Source organism: Aspergillus oryzae, chromosome 1 (assembly GCF_000184455.2).
Source record: "Aspergillus oryzae RIB40 DNA, chromosome 1".
NCBI lineage: Eukaryota > Fungi > Ascomycota > Eurotiomycetes > Eurotiales > Aspergillaceae > Aspergillus > Aspergillus oryzae.
In genome coordinates, this window is record NC_036435.1 from 5,001,098 (window position 1) to 5,024,623 (window position 23,526).

Consider the following 23,526-nt stretch of genomic DNA (forward strand, 5'->3'; position numbering starts at 1 on the left):
CGCCACTCACCAGTCTACTATCGCCATGCATCCGCCATTCGCCATGTCTCCTTACCTTTCGAAACTTAAATCCAGAAGGAATGACTAAAGTTTGTGGTGTACACCAGAATCCAAACGATCAAAGAGAGACAAAATGAAGAATAGGAAAATTAAACATATGTATTGCTATGGATTCATAAATAAATTCAGTCTATGTCTAAAACCACACCGGTATCTAGCACAAGACCCTGCAATTAAAACCTCTGTCTAACAAAAGCAAAATACAACGAAGAATGGTATCTATATTTTCCCCAAAATTGTACAAGACAGGTGTCCATCGTCCATCTGTCCAAGCAACATCGTTTCATAAGCCGTTTGATGCTAGCCGAAACTGGAAAGGGTTAGTTGTATGGCCCTGATTTGGTGACATGAGAAGGAAGGAGTGGTTGGGGTCATCTTACATTTACAGGCTGCCACCAACAATGGCGACGACAGTACCGAGAGGGACACCGACGCCGGGGAGTCCAAGGTCGGAGACGAGAGCAGCGATTTCAGGAGAAAGAGAGATGAGGAGAGCACCGCCATCGACACCGACAACGGTGACGAGGTTTTCGACCGGCTTGCCGAGGTCGGCAAGGAGGTCACCGAGGCTGGCGGCAGAGGCGACAATGCCACCGAGGGGAACGCCGAGGCTGGCGAGACCGAGACCGGAGACGAGCGCGGTGACTTCGGGGGAAAGCTCGATGAGGAGGACCTTTGCGTCGGGGCCGGTCACGACGAGGATGTTGTTGAGCTGGGGAGCAAGGTCCTGGAGGAGCTTACCGGTGGCGAGGCCGTCGGCAGAGGGAACGCCAGAGGGAGTGGCTCCGGTGGAGGGGACGGCGACGCTCGTGGGGACTGCAGAGGGCTTTGCAGGGGGGAGTCCAGCGGGGAATCCGGAGGGGAGTCCAGAGGGAATGGCTCCAGTGGCGCCGGTTGGCAACTTTCCAAGGCTGCCGAGAATGGCGAGTAGAGGCAACTCGCCGCCGCCGCCAAGGTTTAGAAGGCCACCCAGGACTCCGTTAAGCTCACCGAGGTTGGAGACGATCGGCAAGGTGCCGAGTAAGCCACCCAGGAGGCCGTCCAAGAGAGGCGCGCCAACGGCAGTGGAGGCCAGAGCAGAGAGGATGTAAGCGAACTTCATTTTGAAGGTGTGGTAAGGAGAGAAATAAGCAACTTGAAAGACTAAAGACTGAAGAGAGAGGAATGAATGAGTGGATGAATGAATGAATGACTGAGTGAGGCTGATGAAAAGGATGTAGTCTGGAGGGTTAGGAACAGGTTTATATAGGGTTGAACAGTGGGATCGTCCTATGCCAGGGAGCTCTATGGGAGTCCTGAAGCCTTCTGTGCATGGGTGGGTGGAGATCTTCCAGAGATCCAGAATTGAGATTAAAACCGGAGTAATGGCAATAGTCTCTTGTTTGGTGGAGATAGGACCTATGCTTTTGATGGCCAGAATTGCGTTATAGGATAATTGACGGATGATCTTACAACCAGCTTTCTGTGGCTTTGAGTCCTGTGTATCAGTGTATTGTCTAGTATTGTCAATTAACTTTCGTCTTAATTGCAGTGATCCGGGTTGTCTGTTCTCATCTGATATATCAAACTCAGCCAATGGTCATATACCAATGTATTACAAGATGTCTATCCCAAAAGATATTCGAGAATGGCATCGGTTTCTGCCCCTCGACATGGGGTGATGAGAGATCCGTAAAGGCCCTTTAGTGTCTGTGATTCAGCATCCATCTCACGGACTTCCCACTCCAGAGTGATGGGTCAGGTCCTAATTAATCGTTGAACTTTCCTATTTGGGATCTTCAGCTATTCCACCGGGCGTATATACTTCGCGTACGAGATGTCTGGTCTAGTCCTTAGAAAGAAACGCGCCTTGCATACTAGCCTATCCAGAATAATAGTATCGGCAGATCTTCTCCTCTCCGTCGTTACCAGCCCCGCGATAATATCGAATCAATGGAAATGAGCTTCCAGATGAATGGTTCCCCGAAAGTAAACCATACTACGAGCTATTCCTGCGCTATGGCATTGGACAGTGGTTCGATATGTCTTATTGATAGGCTAGTGCTGCCTTGCAGATCGTACATTATGTTAACCATTGCCTGCCACTGACTAGAGGATTAAGGGACCGCTAGACCGGGTCCCTGTCGATCGTTATATCAACGTGCATCCATATGCGCGGTAGATACGGAGTACCCAAGGTAGTCTCCACTGTGGCACTGGCTGCCTTCAAGTATGGTTCCGCTAGCCATTACACATCGAACAGCCTTTTGTTGGTGTGTTGAGTACCCCGTAGATCAATTGCTTATTTCGACGATGGATTGAGCCATGACTAAAGTTAGAATTACGGGTCAATCGGAAAACCTCCGCGGCAGGCAATGAAGTCTTTCTGGATAGAAGGAGACATGTAATATGAATATGTACCGTCTTGCAAATCGTAATAATTCGAATGGCGCGATTTTCGCTCCGTTGGCAATTCAGGGTTTACTTTTCATCTCTTTTCTATAGCCGGTGGAAACCGGTGAACTATCGAATACTCTAGGTTAACCGTAGATCATCTCCACACACACCTCTTAATCATAGGGAAGATTCGGTAGATGGAAAAGTTAGAATATAGAAGTGCCGTTCAACTTTCTTGACAAAGGTGATCTCCTGTTAATAGGTTCGGAAACACTTGGCTATGTTTTGATACCAGAACTAGCTACAGAATAACCAGCCATCCGTCTGTAAGGATGCTGCGCTTACTATTTCATTAGCCGGGCGTATAATCCCTCATCGCTTAGAAAGTTTGTCCAAGAGACTACCTAAAAGAGACACCAAATGTGATATCAGGACAACAAGCGGCGAGCGAGTATTTCTAAGCTGTGTTTACGCCACCTCCTGCATCTTTAAAGTTACTCGGAGATGTAATCCGTGGATAATCTATTCCTTACTAGTAATCAATGTTTGATGATCTGTTACAACTTGAGTCAGACTTAGGGCTCGGAAAAGCTCAGCCTCTCCCCCTTGCTTAAACCCATAAGAATAGGGAGTGACTCAGTAGATAGATCACCTAGGGGGTCGGATAGGTCATTGGATGACTTGCTTGGTCTACCTTCCGAAATCCAAGACATCAACTGGGTTATCACTTTTTCACTCAACATATCCGATTTACGAAACCCAATTACAAATGGCAGTACCTTTCTTGGTTCGGAAATTTGTTCCTGAAGCACGAGAGGGCTTTGCGCCACAAGTCCTCATTGTAATTAATCCATTACGTTACCGTATTAAACATTATTACACCGGTGTGGAGAGTAGCTCTGTAGTTGAATTTGTATTGTCGATACGGACGGGTGGCTTGACTTGAGGCGCTCTTGGCATCTGAGGATGTCCCTTTTGGTCGTTCTTGGATGGCATTTGGAGATACAGTAATTGAGTGCAATGGTTATGTGCTATGTCGTATAGATAAGAATTTTATTGTTTGCTATAATAAGTCACAAAGTTAGATGCATTCAATTTACATTTTAAGGACCATTTGTGGTGGGAATATATAAAATAGTTGTGGATGATATATTGACGGTAGAATGTATATAGAATATATATATATCTCTTCAACTACTCTGAACCGCCTCTCTCAACAACATATCTGACAGTTGTAATACCATCCTTTTTAAGTGTGCAGATTCTCATCGACTTGAACGATCTATTTTGAGGAATTATCACTTATCATTTTTCTTCTCTTTTCTAACAGATGATCTTTTTCGCAAACATCTCCTCTACCGTCCAACAACAACTACATATGAATCGGGTTGATTCACGTGACCTGAGCTCTAAGTACGTCTATAGTGTTAGCTGATAAATAGACAAATGCTAAAACGGGTATAGCTGGCTGTTACTATAATGTCAGACCTCCAATGATGGGAACCGGAGACATGCCCCGTTGTCCATCCTTGTACAAACAAAGCATGATGGGATTCAACCACACGGGCGTCGCCCACAAGAGGAACAATGCCACCCAAACATATCCCATCACACGCCTAAAGAGAGGACTGATTTTCTCAATCTGAGTGCAAAACAGGGATTGAAAAATACTCTCAAACATAACACCCAAAGCTTGGAGACAAAAGAACCATACAGCGCCAGTTGTGGCTCGCGGGACGCCGAACGCCAGATCCATTCCCATGTGGATAAATCCAGATACGGTAAAGGCGAAAAGCACTCGGAGGTAGCAGGCCCACCGTGACTTAGGAGATATCCGTAGAACCGAGAAGGAGATGAAGTCTGCGTTCGAGACGAGAAGCGTACGCAGGACTTGGTGCCATGCCGTCCTGATATGTGTTAGTTGGTTTGATGGCTTGCGATGAAAGACTTACTTACCCCCATAGTCGTGTTAAAGACCAGGCTTCGGTCAGCGAATTGGCTACTGGTGGCCACTCCACGGGGTCGTAGACTCCCAAGGCTACCAATACGACTCCCCCAAGGCTATACATTCCCACGATGGAGGCCCTGCATACGATTCCGAACGAGATAGTGATCATAGCGTGAACCAAGATTGTATTTGCCGATGTCCCGTGCAACCAAGGGGCGAGAACCATCTTGCTGTCGGATAATTCCGCTACAGCACCAACCATACGAGGGTCGCTCGGGTCCATAGTACACAGATGTACCAATAAGAACGCGATACATACTTTCACACTGCCCTGGAGCACGAACTTTAAACGGGTGGGTACATATTGCGGATTCGTGCTGTCGAACACAGGGAGTCTCGAGATCTGCCACGGCGTGTTGATGCGGCGATAGTTGAACGCTATGTTTTGCGACCAGAGAAGTCGACGGAAGAGGGTTGATTTTAGGGAATCAGAATTCGCTTTCTTTGCAGCTCCATCGCCAAACTTCTTCGCCTCCCACTCAACCTGCGCCTCGTAGGAGACCCGACTCAACACGAGCATATCAATAGCGTTCAGTACGTTCACCCAGCACATGGCCGCCAATGGCCCTCCCGCTCTCGTGTCGGCAAATGATTCCGCGACGCTAGATTGGAACGAGTATGCTAAAGCTATTACGATCGCCGCGGCCATGGACCGGACGATAGATTGGGACGGCGTCAGGGCCACAGTCAACCCCGTTACCAGCTGAACGAGGCCCCATTGCGCCAGTGGGACACGCCAGGGCTCAAAAGTAGCGGGGTCCATGGTTGGGAATGTTAAAGAGGGTTACGAAGGGGGATACAGAGATTGCGTCGGCTTTCACGTCGATTGAGTTGAGTTAGGCTAAGCGACTAATTTTTCAGTTTGCATTAGGGCTTACGATGTGGTTGGTGATCAGCATCCATTTGCGGGAAAAAGCAATGCTATCGTGACTTTTGACGGCACTGATTGGTTGTTTTGAAGATACGAGTCAGATTACTATTGCTGGAGCCTACGATCGCCCCATTTAATATTCTTTTGGGCCGTCCTGGTTGGCTGAAACCGGTTCATGCAGATCTCCTTACTGCTTCTGGTATGTGGGCCAGCCGTATAGGCTCCGCTCGATTCTTTGTCATGTTCCCCTGAATAAGAGATCTAAACGAAGTTCCGTTGACTAGAATCTTACATAACCCAGACAGATATGACAGAGAAAGTGCTCAACGGGGGAAGATTTATCCATGACTATATCTTTATCTGATAACTACTACTATGTGCTTACATTAGCGTATACCGTCTCAAGAACTCAGCAACTGCAGCACCCGACGCAGAAGGCACTATCAAATACTTGCAATTTGTGTCCAACAAACGTTCCGAGTTGAGCTGGTGTTTGCAATATTCAGTTTTTTTGTATGATCTCAGGGAACATGCTGTGTGAACAGATGTGTTTCAACAAACAAACCTTGCTTGGCGCGCTATCCCCTGCATAACCAAGGGCCCAGGGCTAACGAACACATGGCTCCATGTTCACCATGCAAGGTATGCCAAGATACATATTAGGGCTACGCAATGTAAATTTCATAAAAGGAGGGGGCTTGTATGGCTCGTAATATGGCCTTCACAGGCTACGCACAATAAAGTGGAAGAAGCGGACTTGTTTAGCGCAGATTGGGCACCATCAAAGCAAGTTGGCCTTGCGCACCAGCGTGGGTGGGATGAAATCTTCCATTCTATTTGGCTGTATGCGATAACCTGGCATGCCCACCAAGTGTTGATAGTTGGGAGAAGTGTTGGGGGGAGAATCTCACGGCAGCCCTGAGCCTACTGCACAGCTTCTCCCAGCCTCTCCAATGAAATAGCCCAATGTAGTAAAGATAACATGTGTTCATCAACAACCTTTCTTTCCTAAAGTCGACAAAGTGCTACACCTCATGAGCCGTTGGACCGGGGCTTTCCCGCATTACACCAATCTATGATCGCTGACGTGAATGATGAGAGTGTGTTTCACTACCACGAACCGACGGTGATTGCTGATAACGTCAAGTTAGATGCGAAAAGACGTTATACCTGATCCTTCAGAACATTATTCAATACCATCGTCTACTCCCGTTATAGATCACGTGTATCGTGGTTGGGTATTGAGAGAGATCTATCATTCATCTATGTGGTCGCAAACAATTTTTCCAGACCAGTGGACCGTTAGAATCTTGTTGCTAGATCTTCTGCTTACGAGTACCAATTGACGGATGCAGTATCTGCCTCACGATCTTGCTTTACTTTCGAATAGAATGATAGGAGTCGTCGAATATAGATCTCGGAAGCAAGCGGGAATGGGAAGGGCCGAGACAGCAAATGCATCCAGTCATTGATGAAGAGCCATGTCAATGTAAACATGCTTTTCTTGACATTTGAGATTAACAAGAAATGGCTGCTCCTCAGTATGTGATCCACGGTTCCCGTTGGGCATGAGGTCAGATATGACCTCACCAATCGAGCCGCACGAATGAGAACAATAGACAATGGTAAAAGAGGCTTCGACAAGAAACAAAGCTAACGCTTATCGAGAAAGTTCTTATCTGGGAGATCGATCGACCGTCCATGACGAAGTTATAAAACTCCACGGTCCGCTGCATGTTTTTGAGTTGGGAGTAGTATATCACACCAAGTCACTGAAATTACTTCAAGACAAGATGGTCAAAGATCTGGTAGGATCCGACCATGAAACATATGGTATTCCATTACTAACCAGTTTCCAGACATTCGATGTCCGTTACGACAACGAGCTAGCCCACGATTACTATGGAGACGGAAAACAGCTAGCTGAGCAGTACGGATAGCAGGCCCTCTATACCGTCATTTGAGGCTAATATTCATGAGCAGTATGCGGCGGATTTATCACGACAAGAACCTTCAGTTCCCTAATGAATTCGAATCCACTTTAACTACACCACCGGTTCATTTTATGTCGTATGTGCCTTGCAATCGCGTATAGTAGATCAAGAACTAACTGTCGTAGGGTGGAGGCATTGGACGAAGCCGACGTTGAAGAGCTGAGGAACGTGAATGTTCCTCCTGGCTTGAATATCGAAATCCTGGATCTGAATATGTAAACTTTAGGATTTTTGGGCTTTTGCACTCAGTCTTTGGGGTGTCAATATGGCGTATGGTCTGATTATTAGTGATATATAAATTGTAATTATGCCTAGTATGTAGACTCGTAAAAATGGATCTGGATTACTCGTTTACATGTGCAACAACTTACTCTAAGCTACATCAATTGCGTACTTCCGCATTCGTAAGCACAAGGAAAGCACTTCCTGAATCAGCACGACTTAAGTTCGACAAAAAACGCGTTGAGCACGGAGTTGCCACTATAACAGAGGAAAAACGTTGTATGTTTTCATTAGTGTATAAAATATCTGCAACACAGCGAGACGTCTTAAGATAAGCATAGCTAGGCGATCAAAGAGACACATCTCGCTGACCGCTGTGAGTTTCAATCGGGACTCTCATTGCAGTTTCTGTGCTTCATCTCTGTGATTCCGATCTGCAGCCGATTGCTCAAAAGGATGGGCAGTGAGGCTGTGAGAATAGAAGTTCAATCGTAATGGCTCCCGGAGGAAAGCAAGAACTGGGGAGTTTTATCTCAGTGTTAAATCTGCTTGTTCGTGTAAGCCAAGTGATATCATACGTCCCCGGAGACAAATGGCAGGGTATCCATCTATGAAGCTGCTAGACAAGATATGTTGGTAGCCGCTGCATGTGTAATCCCTTTAGTACTACCTTATAAATCGTATGACCTAAATAAAAGCGTACGGTTGAGACTTTTTAGACTCAGAAGGGATGCTCGGCGTTTGCCTACTGTAATTCCTGTCCGTTGGTTGATGGGTGGCTATACTTGATTGTGATTTATCGTGGATATAGCCCAGAGAGCTGACCGTCTGGGATTTCGAACAGAGGTAAATAGACAGAGCATGACAATTATGCAGTGTCTGAGCTTGGTATAGAACGTTTCTCTCTGAGACCCAGTAGAGAGGTAAAATATGTAATGTAGGGCCTATCCTCCAATCACTTTCCATCCGAAGCAAGAAAAAAAAAAAAAAAAAAAAAAAAAAAAAAAAAAGTAAAAGTAATCCAGCATCTCCTGCCATGTGAGTAGTCTAGAATAGGGTCTAGGATGATAAAATGGGATTTATCTCCATGAGAAAACCTCTGCCCGAACGCAGATTCTCTGTCCTATCTCAACATCAGGAGACACTTATGCTCTCCAGCCACGTACAAAGCATGGGAAACCTCGTCAGTCCAACCTACTAACCAGGTTAGGTACTACTATTTACCCTCTCTCCTGTAGGCAAAAGTTTCCCGCAGCGTAGCATCGATCGACTCGCCCAGCCAACCATGAGGAGTGGTGAGGTCATCGTGTACGTAAACTCGATGACCTCGTATAACCAAATGACGAGAGAAAAAGAGAGGATTTAGGCCCATAAACTCAAGCTTTTGTTGATCCTCAGAAAAAAAAGAAAAAAAAAAAACTCATAAAATCCGACCGGGCCGATCATCTCATCCCTTGCATAGATCCCGTCAGCGGCATTGACAATCACCACAATGGTCCACTTATCGAGAGTGAAAAGGGGCAAACAAGCCCAAAAGCCTCAACAGGAACAAGATCAAGGAGAAAGCGCAGCTAGTCCGTACGTGTATGGAACACACTATGCCACCGAAGAGCTGCCGGAGCATGTCATGTCTGAACGGGAGATGCCCGCAGATGTGGCTTTCCGGTTGATCAAGGATGAATTGAGTTTGGATGGAAACCCTCTGCTCAAGTGCGCTTCTTTTTCCCTACTCATGTTTAAGGCTTGGTCTGATGGTGTTTTAGTCTGGCGAGTTTTGTTACGACTTATATGGTAGGTTGTTGGCTGCGCGTGCCACTGACCAGATGTGCTAATTTCAACAGGAAGATGAAGCGCAAAACCTCATGACCGATGCGATGAGCAAGAATTTCATCGATTTCGAAGAATACCCACAGACCGCACACATTCAGAACCGCTGTATTAATATGATCGCACATTTGCTGAACGCGCCGACCACCGAAGGGGACGGCGAACTGGATACCATCGGGACGTCTACGATCGGATCGTCGGAAGCGATTATGCTCGCGACACTGGCAATGAAAAAACGCTGGCAGAACAAGCGCAAGGCAGAGGGAAAAGACTGGACGCGTCCGAATATCGTCATGAATAGTGCGGTGCAGGTTTGTTGGGAAAAAGCAGCAAGGTACTTTGACGTCGAAGAGAAGTACGTCTACTGCACGGATACACGATATGTGATAGACCCGAAGACTGCAGTGGATATGGTGGATGAAAATACGATCGGCATTTGTGCAATTATGGGCACCACCTACACAGGACAGTACGAAGATGTCAAAGCGATCAATGACTTGCTCAAAGCAAAGAATATCGACTGTCCGATCCACGTCGATGCAGCTAGTGGCGGCTTTGTGGCGCCGTTCGTGAGGCCGGAACTGGAGTGGGATTTCCGACTGGAAAAGGTCGTATCGATTAATGTCTCTGGACATAAATATGGATTGGTAGGTTCTGCATGTTACTACGCGCTATCCTAAGTCTATGCTAATTGACCAGGTCTATCCTGGCGTCGGCTGGGTCTTCTGGCGCTCTCCTGAATATTTACCTGAAGAGCTCATCTTCAACGTTAATTATCTCGGCTCCAACCAAGCCACGTTCACGTTGAACTTTTCAAAGGGGGCCTCCCATGTTATCGGCCAATATTACCAATTGATTCGACTGGGCAAGCATGGATATCGATCTATTATGCAGAACCTGACGAAGACATCGGATTACTTCGCAGATGAGCTAAAGAAGCTTGGATTCTTGATCATGAGCGATGGCAACGGTCGCGGCTTACCACTCGTTGCTTTCAGAATGAAGCCTGATGATGATCGACTCTATGACGAATTCGCTTTGGCTCATGTTCTTCGCCAACGTGGATGGATCGTGCCGGCATATACAATGGCTCCACATAGCAACCAGTTGAAGCTGATGCGTGTTGTCCTCCGAGAGGACTTTACCATCCATCGGTGTAATATCCTGCTGGAGGACATCAAGGCCGCATTGAAGTCATTGCAGGAGATGGATGCCGAGATGATCCAGAAATATACACTGTATGTCCTTGATGCGACCAATGGGGTGTGCAAGCTAACAAGAACAGGCACCTTAGGGCGCACAGCGCGAAGAAATTGCCACAGCAACATGCACATTACAAAAATGAGAAGCACTCGTTGCAGGGTAAAACTGGGAAGACGCATGGTGTATGCTGATTTTACTTCGCGACGCTGGGTACATTCCAAAAATATCTCGTGTCAGAAAGCCTTCACATATCGTTTTCAGTAACTACATGCGAGGTTACTTATATCAGCCAAGATAAACATGAATACCTTAAGGTGATGAACTGTGCATGCAAGAGACAATAATTTTAGACTCGTCACTGGAATTAGGATGTAAGAAGTAGGAAACGACATCCAAAGCACAGCATGGCAGTTGGTCCACTGAGAATGAAGCAGAGGGCAAAGGCTGACATGTAATGCAAGTACAGGACAATTTGCAAACGGGGATGAGGTTGCCCTGGAACTACGTTCGAGGTCTCATATCATGTCTAGGGCTTTGGACATCACCTGCCAGTAAGAACGGAGTTTAGAGATCATGGAAATCCGTCGACTTTTGAGAGAGCACTTGACAGAATTAAGACAAATTGTTTCCTCTTTCGCTGTACATATCGACATATAATGCTCTTCTCATTTTGTCGTCTGACCCAAACCACAAATTTAGTGGAGCCAAGTTGACAAATTTCGCAGCAGAATGTGACCAGTACATATGTCGAGACCAGCGTTCGCATGCTCAGTACGCATTGATCCAATCAATGGACTCGTGCCTGTCCACGTCAAGAGCTAAAGTGTAATTGCTGCATGTTGCATGAACTTTAACCCACTGGGTGAAGTCAATTGACGTCCTGCAGCGCATGAGACCACGGTCCTAGACCTCCACTAAAATGTCGGTAAGCCATAAGCCTGGGTTTTTGTCTGATGCCTAGCAAGCTATATTGGTGTTAGTGCGTTAAGCATGGCTAATTTACTGTGGCTATCCCAAAACGATAGTTGTTGATGTGTGAACCGGTGGCGCATTGCCGATGGACTCAAATCCTCATCGGCACAGCTTATTTTCGATCGAAAAAAGTGGGATTGAACTGTACGGGTATGATCGCATCTCATTGATCGTCAATTGAAAATATTGAGAGATATTGTAATCTTAAGGCCTCCAGAAGTAGGTCACGGGCCACCCCCTGAGAGCATGATTACTTTTTCTAAATGCAAGAGAATTTTCGCTGAGCTCACGAACCACCGGACGCATAAAATGTTGACCTTGGTGGGTGTCGGTCTGCGGGATTATCAATTAGATAATGATGCACTACATAATAGTTGCAACTGCTATTCCCTATTCGGCGAACCCTGAAAGACACCATTATGTGATATATCAGATCCGTCTCGTATGACGCCGGCCCAAGACCAATAGTTTACTTCCCAGAACAGTAAGTATAAACCTTCGTCATCAATAATGGCGTTCGTGCTCGGGCGGCTGTCACCATCCGGATCTTCATGGCGCATTCCATGGAGTACATGAACACCCGTTTTGACGACGATCACCGAGCTGCTGCGCAAACGCCTGCGTCAACGACCCCAGAAAGTTTGCTCTAGGGGATTTGGCTCGGATAGTTTTCGACACTGCAGCTGATTTACAATAGACCATGCGGGATATTGGTTCTTGACCGCTCTGTCAAACAAATCACCCTCTGAACACTCATAAATATCAGACTTTGATATTCGTATACAGCCCTCCGCACGAACGCTATTGATGCTACTTGATTAGTTTGTGATATATCGGAGACAGATCATATCCCACCCAAGGATATGTACTTTTTAGTTGGATTATAAAGATGGCCGTAATAGCGACGTTTTCATGTTGTTTTGTGTCTTCATTGCCTTTCCAGTCCGGGTTTCTGCTTTCCCTGACATCATTTTGTATCCGGGAGATACAGAAAAATGCAGCTTTTGTTACTGGTAGTTTTGTTGGTTGGTGCCTGCCCGGCGCAGGCAAAGGCTGTATTTGCCCACTTTATGGTAAGCTTCTGCTGTTATTTTCCGACTTCAAACTGTGGTTAATGCCTTTCAGCTAGGGAATAGTGACAACTACACCAAGGCCAACTGGGAGCAAGACATCTCGGCGGCTAAGGAGGCACACATCGATGCTTTTGCGATCAACACAGGGTTTGGCCTATCAATTCATCGAATGCTGACCGATGCATTCGCAGCTGCGGATGAACTGGACTTCAAGCTATTTCTGTCCTTGGACTACTCAGGAGATGGACACTGGCCGCAGGACCAAGTAATAGACTACCTCAAGGACTTCACAAAGCTACCAGCCTACTTCAAAACTGATGACGACAAACCCCTTGTCTCCACTTTCGAAGGGGACCAAGCTGTTGGCGATTGGAAGAACATCAAGGATAAGGTAGACTGCTTCTTTATCCCGGAATGGTCCGCGCTACGTCCGGAAAAAGCAATCTCCTACGAGCAAGTCGACGGTCTGATGAGCTGGACGGCCTGGCCAAATGGCACCGACCCAATGACCACCGAGACCGACAAAGAGTATCTGGACGCTCTCAACGGGAAACCGTACATCATGCCTGTCTCGCCATGGTTCTACACCAATCTGGTTAGGTACCATAAGAATTGGGTGTGGCAGGGCGATGACCTCTGGTACACCCGCTGGCAGCAGGTTCTCGAGCTCGAACCAGAGTATGTTGAAATTCTCACCTGGAATGATTATGGCGAGTCGCACTACATTGGCCCGATCCACCAGAGTGGCCTTGCAGTCTTCGACTACGGACAGGCACCGTTCGACTATGCCAAGGACATGCCCCATGACGGGTGGCGGAGCTTCCTGCCATACGTTATCGACCTCTACAAGAATGGAGGCAAGGATGCTGACATCAAAGATGAGGGCCTTGTCAGTTGGTACCGAGTTAATCCCGCGTCCGCGTGTTCCTCGGGCAAGACCACAGGAAACACAGAGACCCAGGCGCAGCAGACACTGGAACCCCAGGAGGTGCTCCAGGATAAGGTTTTCTTTTCCGCGCTGCTGGAGTCTTCTGCGGACATCTCTGTCACTATCGACGGGAAAGCTCGGGCCGCGAGCTGGGTAGATACGCCGGATGGAGGGAAGGGGATTTACCACGGCAGCATCCCCATCGACAACCAGACCGGGGCTGTTGTCGTGACCCTCACTCGTGATAATGAGCTGCTAGCCGAGATCGACGGCCATCCCATCACGTCAGACTGCGTTAAAAATATGACCAACTGGAACGCATGGGTCGGAAATGCCACGTCGACGGGTCCTAAACCTTCTTCGCCGTCGGGGTCATCAGAGCAGGACTCCTCGTCTAATCGACTGGTTTCGTCAGGGATCCTCCCGGTTGCTGTGATGTGGACTCTTTTCTTTGCTCTGATATAATGCTGGCCCACGACGTGAAGTAATGCATGTGATGTTGATATTGGCGATGACGCTGTAGGGCTGACTTTTGGAGGAGAAAAGTACTAGGATACCCATCGGACGGTCTAGACCTAAGACAAATCATAATGGATAATATGTAATTCCTACTTGAATCATGGCCGCCAAGCTCGCTTGTAGATATTTTGCAGTCTAGACTATATTCAGTAGGTAGATATCACCCAGTATGCGGGCCGTCGACGGTCTACCCACTTGGCTGGAAGGGCTCCAGATAAGCGAAGGTATTTTTGTTTTTCTTAAACATTGAGGAATCGTTCGCCTTTGTCGAGAATGGGACATTCTTAATTCGGAAGTGAGTCCCGGCTCCACAGGCTCCACAGACCCATACTTTGATCTTCCTGTTCCCGAGGATGCACGGTCGTTCACGGTCCAGATTTCAGTCACCTTATGGAGAATCACACTGTAGCATCCTGTCACATGACTTTAATTTGATTAGATGCCTTCTGAATAGGGCTGTCTCTGATCAATGGTCACTACTCTATGGTCGTTGTCCATGGTTACATATACTTGGCAGGGATAAGCAATCGTGTATTGAGTAGCTTCAACAATAGGTGGACATCACTTCTGTCCCTACCTGGGTAGTTGGAGAATATTTCTAAAGCAATAATGATTCATTTGGTGGAGCTATTGGCGAGGAAGGAAGGTGATGGACCCTTGATGTTCAAACAATGGTCTATGTCTCGACAAGGATAAATTATTGTCATAGCTGTTTTAGGAAAGACGAAGGTATCAATCGCCAATGAAAGGGGATAGCCAAGAATATTTAGTGAAAGAGTCCCATAATCACGGAGAATTCGGGGAGAAGTCAAGACATTTACTGAATAATGCCAATCTCAAAAAAATCCCCTGCTGGGGATTCTCCGAGGTAGTCTATTGCCCGAATAGGAAGTTGCTTAACGGTCAACGGTAAGGGAGATCTGCGTGAAGTCGAGGACTATAGAAGTATCCACTGATTATCATGGGTGCCAATAGTGAGTGGGTGACAGGGCTCAGTCTATGACACCACAACCGGCGTTCCGTTCGCCACACTAGCGGCAAAGTCCGTTGCACTGTAACCCAGACCAATCTGGGGAAATCAATCCAATTGAGAAAGCTCGAATTGAGTTTAGTGGCTCAAATCCAGTCCTACTTCTAAGTTGGCGATTTCTCGGAGCCGACAGTTATTGGTAGCGATGGGCTGGAACGCTCCAGTCATGCCATGGACGGGCCAGGGAAGTGCGAGTTTGATATCAAACTTTATTCATTGACTTTTTTTGCGCGTTGCGTTCTTCTATAAATCCCCTGATTGTACCCCTGGACTTCAGGGGAACACGGAAATAGCATCCTTCGCTATTCTCAAAGACAAACCAGAGATAAGCTCGTATTACTGTGCATACTTTAGTGCCAGTATGTCTGGGTCTCTCGAAGCCCTCACCAGACCCTCGGGTTTCTTTGTGCGCCATGCCTCTCGTACAAGCACAAACACTCGCATTCCTCCTATCGCTCGTCGGTCTGCCTCACCCATCCCCAGTCGCATCGCCTTGTTATCGCGTGACAAGCTGGAAAGAGAAACAGCAGCCAAGAACCCCGACTTGCGTCGTTGCCTAGGCCACCAACGACTTCTCCGCCGCTCAATTGAAGCTGCCCAAGAAGACATGCGAAGGGCAATGGCATCATTCAAGTTAGAAGACAGCGATGATGAGGACGAAATTCTTGGAGATGATTATGACTCCTCCCCCAGCCCTATGATTCGCGAGCAGATCACAAGGGCTGTCAAGGCAATAGTCAAACGTCGTGCAACCAGTCAAGTCCACGAGACCGACAATGCCAACTCAACGCCACAACTGATGCGTGAGAGCTCCAAGAAAGAGAGCAGCTGTGACTTGTCATCGAGACAACATAATACCTATTACAGGGCTCCATCTGTCACAACGGGACGTCGCAAACATAACACAAAATTCGCCTTTACCCGACTGCTGTGGTCGTCATCCGGCCAATCCATGCAAGCAATGGCCAGCTGATATCCACTGGAGACTTCCTGGATAACGCAAAAACATGTCAACCTTATATCAATTACGGCCTCCTAATACTATAATCCCCGATACTACCTCTGCATTGAGAACAGCGACAACAAGCCATCTGGGAGCATCAACGTCATTCTTCTGTTTTTCGAAAAAGTTTCTAGCGTTTGCATGTCTATCAAATAGACTCTGAAGTTAATGGCCTTGGCTGATGCTTCAACTGCGATTACACTACGATTTTACGAAGCTTCTCGTCACACCGACTTTCCTTTCTATGTATACCTTTAGACCATATTTCTTTTACTACTCTTCATGTACAATTACCATGCTTTTGAAGCTGGCTTACAGCCTTGAATACATACTTTGAACCTAAACGTTCCTCTCCAATACTGGACTAAGCCTTCAACAGCCCATTTACAATTCGTAATGTCGTAGGGAAATAGGCAAGAAGAGCAAGAAAAGGGGAAGTAAAACGAGACACTTAGTTGAGATCTGTAGCTTCTAGTACTGGTTCCTAACCCTTCCCAAGTATCCACTATGACGAACCGATCCCCACAAATAGAATATTTGTGTCTCGGTCCTCCCAGCATGCCGGGGTCTTAGGATAAGTTTAAAAACCTTAATTTACAAATAGCATAATACGAATTACTCAGAAATCAGGGAAGTTCGAGGAAGTATAGATAACGACAGAGAAGCTGTCTAATTTAGGAAGTTCTTGAGAGCAGCTTCAATGACAGGTTAAGTCAAAAGAGACCATCGTACTCATAGAAAGCGTTATCTCAAAAGCTAGTGCGAAAGATCAGTGATCGTGTCCATCACGCACCAAGCACTACTGCTTTGCTTGGATAGAGGGCGATGGAGATCATGTTACTCAAGGGCTTCACGATACACGTGAATCGTAACCTACTTCTACCAAGCTCACAGCTCGGACAGGTAGTCGGTGATTGATTCAATGTGATGGGAATCAGAAACTGACACAATCAGTGCCTTACATCTGCCTTTAGAACGTGATGAGCTTCTGTTTTTCCAGTTGTCAATCTTGATCGTACTGAAAATAGGAATATGGGTTCAGGAGTGGATGTATGTAAAACTTTTCACTGTATTTGCAAATGTCTCAAGGGCAGGCTTTAAGTGCAGCGTACGGAGTACAGTCTAGTGGTGAATATGTACAGGAATTGAAGAATGTGAGTGCTATAAAACTCATTTCCGCCACTCCTCGCCCCACTCCTACCAACTTCCTAAACGGGATGTATGAGTGCCCTCCTGGCAACTTCTCGAAGTAGTATTATACCTAATACACATTATCAGTTCACCAAAAGAAATTTGCTGATATTTAAGATACTTCTATTTGTTGTTCGCATTATCAAAAATGTCAATCATTTCTCGTAATTGGCTTTGCGGATACAGATGAACAATATATCTTTGGTCAACGGCATTACCAATCGATCACCACCCCAATTTCAATTGGAACATGCAGGTCTAGAAGGTTCATGTCAGTCTCGCATCATTTATTCAACGATCACGTCTCTCGTTGGCCCTTAAAACCCGATCGTGCATATATCTTTGAACATGTGGTGATCCCTTGATCTCTGACCTACACAAACCGTTCACCATCACTTTGTTCCTGGTGTCATATTAAAGTCCAATATGCTTATTCCATTTGTCCAGACGCGTGTTACCCCTACGTTACAGTCTCGGGGGTGGAACTCCCGTCCAGATCTACACATTGAACTCGCAGGACAAACTGAGCGCTGCCCAAATTCCTATACAACTGGGGATATAATTGAAGGAGCTGTCTCCATCAGCGTTGAATGTGAGACAAACTTTGATGAGTTGAAAATTATATTCGAAGGTAACCTTGCTCTGTTTCTGTTGTACATAATCTTTCCTCCCCTTCCCCTTCTTTTTCTTTTTTCTCTCTTTTAATCTTGCTTGTTCCTTTTTTGTCGTCAGTCTTAACAAACAGGAGACCACCTCCAAGACTCACAACGTTAACCAAAGGGCTACAGGATCTTCGGAAACGCAACAGTCGCAAGTAATAGCACTTCCGAGTCAAGCAAGGGCCTGTCATACCTTCCTTGAGCTCCACCGACCCATCGGGGACGCCGAATACCCCACGCCGCGTACGTTCGTGCCTGGCCAGATATACAGGTTTCCCTTCATTTTCGTTGTCCCGGCGCGGCTTCCTCCTATTATGTGTGATCATACCAATTGCAATATCCACGTTGGGCGTGCTCACACTTTGCTACCTCCGAGCCTAGGAGATCCCATGCTCGCCAGCGATGGCTGCTCTTTGCTTGATGATATGTCCTCTGAACTGTGCCGCATCTCTTATAGGATTCGAGCCTCGCTGACGAGGAGATCTTTGAGCGGCAAAAATGCTAGGGAAACACTGAGGGCCGTCGCGAAAAAAGTGCGAATCATTCCAGCGGTGGAAGAAGAGCCACCTTTGGTGGTCACTCACGACGAGGACGATTATTGCATGCAAAATGTGAAGGACATCAAAACAGGCATTACAAGGACAAAGCGAGGTTCACTCATGGTTACAGCGTCCCAACCAAGTCCCCTTCAACTCTACCCGCCTGGCTTCCAATCGCCATCGAATGTCTGCACTACTGCCACTGTTAATCTACGATTCGATCCGATCGGTAATGAGCTGCCCCCAAAGTTGGGTTCTTTGTGCAGTAAACTCAGTGTTTCCACTTTCTATACGATCACCCCGTGGAATGACTTTCCAAGTCCCTCTTATGTCGACTCCCTCGGAAGACACTGCTATACAACGACAGTTCCGCTATCATCACTATGCGTCTCATCAACGAAGTGGACGAAGCATTCCCCCGTCGGAATGTCGCGGCAGAGCGCTTTGGTGGACATGACTCCGACCAAGCCATCTCCTAGCACCTCGTCCAAAGAAGATGGCACGTACTACACAGCTGTAATGACTGTGCCCGTCACAATCCCTCCGACGAAAGCATTTGTGCCTACCTTCCACTCATGCCTGATATCGCGGACATACGCGTTGGACATGAGTATATCTTATCACACACCAAACGTTAATTTGTTGGCTCCTTCCATATCTCTCCGACTACCAATTCAGATTACTTCATTACCGAGATCGCAGCCTCTCACACATCCTCCGTTCTATAGTGAGCTGCGTGAGACCGAAGTTGTGATGAAACAAGGCGAATATTAGCACATAAATGCTAGCAGTGATCCAAATTCCTCCCTTTTGTTTTATATAATTTTATATACTTTCTATTTCTAAAATAATTTATTTCTTTTTGCTTAGATGAAGCGTTGTTTAGCATTCTATGGAATTGCTTCTGAGCTTTAGAATAAGTCCAGGCATGTATAACATCTCATTCACCAAAAGGGGCTGAAACACACTCGGTTAAAAAACAGATATTAAAAGAGAGAAGCAAAGGAAAGGAAATAATAAAGAGAGGACGCAAAATGAAGGAGAGAGAGCATTGCAGCCTTCGGTATCTCAGCCACCAACTTTATTGAGGGATGAATTCGGCCTCGATGCCTTGTTGCCTTGTTGCCTTGAATCCGGGCTTTTGAATCTTCACCCGTGACGTGGATGCGGTTTACACCGCTTTTGCATGGCGTTCGAATCCTTTCTTGTTTGTGGTTGTTTTTCTGGAGTCCAGCCATGGCAGATCTAAGTCACCTCTTGGATTGCATGTGAGAGATGGCAAACCTTTGTGGAGGCGCATGATCTCGAGTTGGGAAAAGTATGTTCGGATGGTTTCGTGTTCGAGTCTCTTCGATCTGAGCGCCATAGTGGAACCTCCTGACCCACGACTCGTCCTAAGAATTGAAAGCTGCGCAATGGCTTGGATACAATTGATTGGGTCCCGGTTAATGGAAGGATATGATTGGACGGTAAGTCCCCGTCTCCCGCTCCGACAATTTTTCCCCGAAAACGGTTGGGTCCAGACTCGTGACATGCCGTCGTCTTGTCTGGTCTTGGTCTAATCTGGTCTGACCAGTGCTGACCCGACGAGCTGTCTCTTTCTTTTTCACTCACTCACTTTCCCTCTCTCTTGCTTTCTTCTGGATTCAATCAATTGGGCAGTGTGAGGATCCCGGGTGGGTCATCCTGGAAAAGTACTTCGTCGTAAGGACTAGTCTTGAATTGATGCATCTTGACACCTGGATCATCTCATCTGACTGGAATCCCCGGATTTCGAAGACCCACGTGGGTGATATTCTTGGCATCACGTTTACCGTAATCAGTTATCAGTCATCTTTATTATCTCTCGCATTTCTTTGTTTGCCGCCCACTCCTTTCCTCCCTTTCCTCAAATTCTTTCGATTTGGTTATTCCTAATACCCTGCAGATTGATTATTGTCGGCAAGCCGGTCGCGAGAGGGATCAACTGCTGGCATTCCTGTGCCATCACTCTCCACCATGGCCGATAATGCGACTCGCGTAACCCCTCAGGGTGGGATCTTGGAAGGTGGTAATCCGTCTCACTATGACAAAAAGAACCCCATCGTCATATTCATCATTCAGGTGAGGGGATTTTGAATGGCCTTCATCCTGGACCGCGATGCCAACCATCATTAGGCCAGCATTATCATCATCTTGTGTCGAGCGCTGCACTGGCCACTGTCCAAGATTCGCCAGCCTCGTGTCATTGCTGAAGTTATCGGCGGTGTCATTCTGGGCCCCTCGGTCATGGGTCGCATCCCAGGCTTTACAGAAGCCATTTTTCCGGATGCTTCGATTCCCAATCTGAACCTTGTGGCAAACCTAGGTCTTATCCTGTTTTTGTTCCTCGTCGGCCTAGAAACCGACCTCCGTTTTCTGTTCAGCAATTTGCGCGTGGCGGCCAGCGTGTCAGCGGCGGGAATGATCCTGCCGTTTGGCCTTGGATGTGCCATCTCGTATGGTCTGTACAACACCTTCAGCGATGAGCCCGGTACCGTCAAGATCAATTTTGGGACCTTTTTGCTCTTCATCGGTATTGCCATGGCTATCACAGTAAGTTATAGATATCATTCCCGAGGTCGCGCTCACTAATCATCCCAGGCATTCCCGGTTCTATGTAGAATCCTAACTGAGTTGAAACTGCTCGGCACAAATGTTGGTGTAATCGTGCTGTCGGCGGGTGTGGGCAATGACGTGGTTGGTTGGATTCTTCTTGCCCTCTGTGTCGCTCTGGTGAATGCAGGGACTGGTCTAACGGCTCTTTGGGTTCTACTCGTCTGTGTGGGATATGTTCTGTTTTTGTTTCTTCTCTTCCGACCGTTGTTCTTACTTTTCCTCAAGAAAACGGGAAGCCTCCAGAAAGGCCCTAGCCAATCGGTAGTAGCGGTCACCCTTCTGATCGCTTTGGCTTCCTCCTTCTTCACTCAGGTGATCGGAGTTCACGCCATCTTCGGTGGATTCCTAATCGGTCTCCTTTGTCCTCACGAGGGTGGATTCGCCATCAAGCTAACAGAGAAGATCGAAGACCTGGTTGCTGCCCTCTTTTTACCCCTCTATTTCACCCTGTCTGGTCTCCAAACCAACCTGGGACTGCTTGATACCGGTCTTGTATGGGGATACGTGATTGCCGTGATCGCGATCGCACTTATTGCCAAGATCGTTGGTGGCGCACTGGCGGCCAGACTTTGCGGCCTTCTCTGGCGAGAGAGCTTATCCATCGGCGTGTTGATGAGTTGCAAGGGTCTTGTCGAACTAATTGTCCTGGTAAGATCTGCTCCTTCGCTTCGTCTTCACCAACCTTGCGCTAACTCGATTTAGAATATCGGTCTACAAGCCAATATCCTGAGCACTCGTACATTCACCATGTTCGTAGTTATGGCGCTAGTTACGACATTTGTCACAACCCCATTGACCACGGTCTTGTATCCCAAGTGGTACCAGATCAAGGTTGATCGCTGGCGCCGCGGTGAAATCGACTGGAACGGAAACCCCATACAATCTGATTCGCGCGTTGATAGCGTGACGCTGGCCAAGGAACAGCTTCAAGGTACTACCGTTCGACGGCTGCTAGTTTACCTGCGACTTGACGGTCTATCAAGTATCTGCACATTGGCCGCGCTCCTCGGCCCTAGCCGTCTTGCTCAGCCTCCTCTTCCAAAAATGCATCCCGATAAGAGAAAGTCCCAAACAATGTCTCCGGAACCAGCGGCCGAAGAGGCTGCCCAAACGGAGGTCGAGGACGCTCCAGCGCTTCAGGTGCATGGGGTCCGGTTGATGGAACTAACAGATCGTGATTCTAGCGTGATGAAAGTATCGGAAATTGAGGAATATACGCTGTGGGATCCCGTGGTCAACACCTTTCGCGCATTCGGCCAGTGGCATGATATGTCAATCATGGCAGGCGTGTCCGTGGTACCAGAGCATTCCTATGCTGATACGGTTGTGGGAATGGCGCGTGAGGAGTCCAGTGACCTTCTCCTTATTCCGTGGAGTGAGACTGGTGCCATGAGCGAGCATCAAACGGGACTTGGTATTGATGAAGCGAGCCGTTTTGCCAATGGCCCATACACTGACTTTGTATCCAACGTGATGCGCCAATCTTCATCCAGTGTCGGCGTTCTTATTGAACGGAGCATCTATAGCCGTCGTACTCGTAAAGGACTTCTCACGAAACGATCGTTCAGCGCCATGAGTATTCGCAGCTCCGTGTGGAATAGCGCGCCACCAGCTGCTGCACGCTCTCACCATATTGTTTTGCCTTTCTTTGGTGGAGACGATGATCGATTTGCGCTGCGCTTCGTGATGCAACTCGCCCAGAATGACCAGGTTACCGCCACCATCATCCACATCGATGTGGCGCCGTCTCCACCGCAAGTTTCAGAGGTCCACCAGAGTTCGCCCAGTAGCACCACAAAGGACAAGTCTTCAAGTCAGATCTTAACCACCGCCCAGGGATCAGAATCGGATGCTACCTTCTTCGGCGCCATGAAGGACTCACTTTCTGAAGAGCTGACTACCCGGATCGTCTTCACGCGGGTCAGCCCACAGAGAGATAGCACCGACGCCGTGGGGGTTGCGGTTACTGCCGTCAAGGAAGAAATGGGTAAGGTTCCGCAGAAAGCCGGGAACATCGTCGTGGTGGGACGTCGGAACAACCGAGTGGATCTGAACGAATCCTCTACATCCTCGCAGGAAGAGGTCGGCGCCGAAACCAGTAGGGTTCTGGGAGCGGTCGCACAAGCGATGGTTCGCACTGAGAACCGCATCGTTGGTGATGTTCTGGTTCTGCAAGCAGGCATGGGTGCCGTGGGTGCCCGGTAGATATCTTTTGGCTAGAGCAGTATATATACCCTATACCCTCGTTTTGTTATGACTGGTAGTGTTCGGTGTTATCTAGTTTTGCCTTTTAATGGGCGCTCTATTGACTTCTATCTTCCACTTGTCTTGCGTGGTCGACCTCCAAACTTCCATTTGGATACATTAACGTTCTCCGTACCTTAAACGCTCACCGGTCCTCCACGACCGATCCG

General features: G+C 47.5%; 6 protein-coding genes across 6 annotated transcripts; 4 read left to right on the forward strand and 2 right to left on the reverse strand.

The window, feature by feature from the left end:
• Positions 1 to 442: 442 nt before the first annotated feature.
• On the reverse strand, positions 443 to 1,162 carry AO090005000544 (uncharacterized protein; the record flags this gene model as incomplete). The annotated part of the gene is made up of 1 exon (XM_001817542.3): positions 443 to 1,162. One exon carries the CDS (start codon positions 1,160 to 1,162, stop codon positions 443 to 445), a length of 720 nt encoding a protein of 239 aa, XP_001817594.1.
• A 2,667-nt stretch (positions 1,163 to 3,829) lies between these two features.
• On the reverse strand, positions 3,830 to 5,207 carry AO090005000543 (wax synthase family protein; the record flags this gene model as incomplete). Its single annotated transcript, XM_023234054.1, has 3 exons — positions 3,830 to 3,855; positions 3,925 to 4,343; positions 4,393 to 5,207. 3 exons carry the CDS (start codon positions 5,205 to 5,207, stop codon positions 3,830 to 3,832), a joined length of 1,260 nt encoding a protein of 419 aa, XP_023089001.1.
• A 3,816-nt stretch (positions 5,208 to 9,023) lies between these two features.
• On the forward strand, positions 9,024 to 10,752 carry AO090005000539 (glutamate decarboxylase; the record flags this gene model as incomplete). Its single annotated transcript, XM_001817540.1, has 5 exons — positions 9,024 to 9,241; positions 9,295 to 9,322; positions 9,373 to 10,005; positions 10,058 to 10,596; positions 10,644 to 10,752. 5 exons carry the CDS (start codon positions 9,024 to 9,026, stop codon positions 10,750 to 10,752), a joined length of 1,527 nt encoding a protein of 508 aa, XP_001817592.1.
• A 1,776-nt stretch (positions 10,753 to 12,528) lies between these two features.
• Positions 12,529 to 13,999, forward strand: AO090005000538 (glycoside hydrolase family 71 protein; the record flags this gene model as incomplete). Its single annotated transcript, XM_023234055.1, has 2 exons — positions 12,529 to 12,606; positions 12,686 to 13,999. 2 exons carry the CDS (start codon positions 12,529 to 12,531, stop codon positions 13,997 to 13,999), a joined length of 1,392 nt encoding a protein of 463 aa, XP_023089000.1.
• A 1,445-nt stretch (positions 14,000 to 15,444) lies between these two features.
• AO090005000537 (uncharacterized protein) lies at positions 15,445 to 16,659 on the forward strand (the record flags this gene model as incomplete). Its single annotated transcript, XM_023234056.1, has 2 exons — positions 15,445 to 15,886; positions 16,619 to 16,659. The coding sequence occupies 2 exons, from the start codon at positions 15,445 to 15,447 to the stop codon at positions 16,657 to 16,659; spliced, it is 483 nt and encodes a 160-aa protein (XP_023088999.1).
• A 3,814-nt stretch (positions 16,660 to 20,473) lies between these two features.
• On the forward strand, positions 20,474 to 23,317 carry AO090005000536 (Kha1p; the record flags this gene model as incomplete). Its single annotated transcript, XM_001817537.3, has 4 exons — positions 20,474 to 20,578; positions 20,633 to 21,049; positions 21,098 to 21,760; positions 21,815 to 23,317. The coding sequence occupies 4 exons, from the start codon at positions 20,474 to 20,476 to the stop codon at positions 23,315 to 23,317; spliced, it is 2,688 nt and encodes an 895-aa protein (XP_001817589.3).
• Between the last annotated feature and the right edge of the window lie 209 nt (positions 23,318 to 23,526).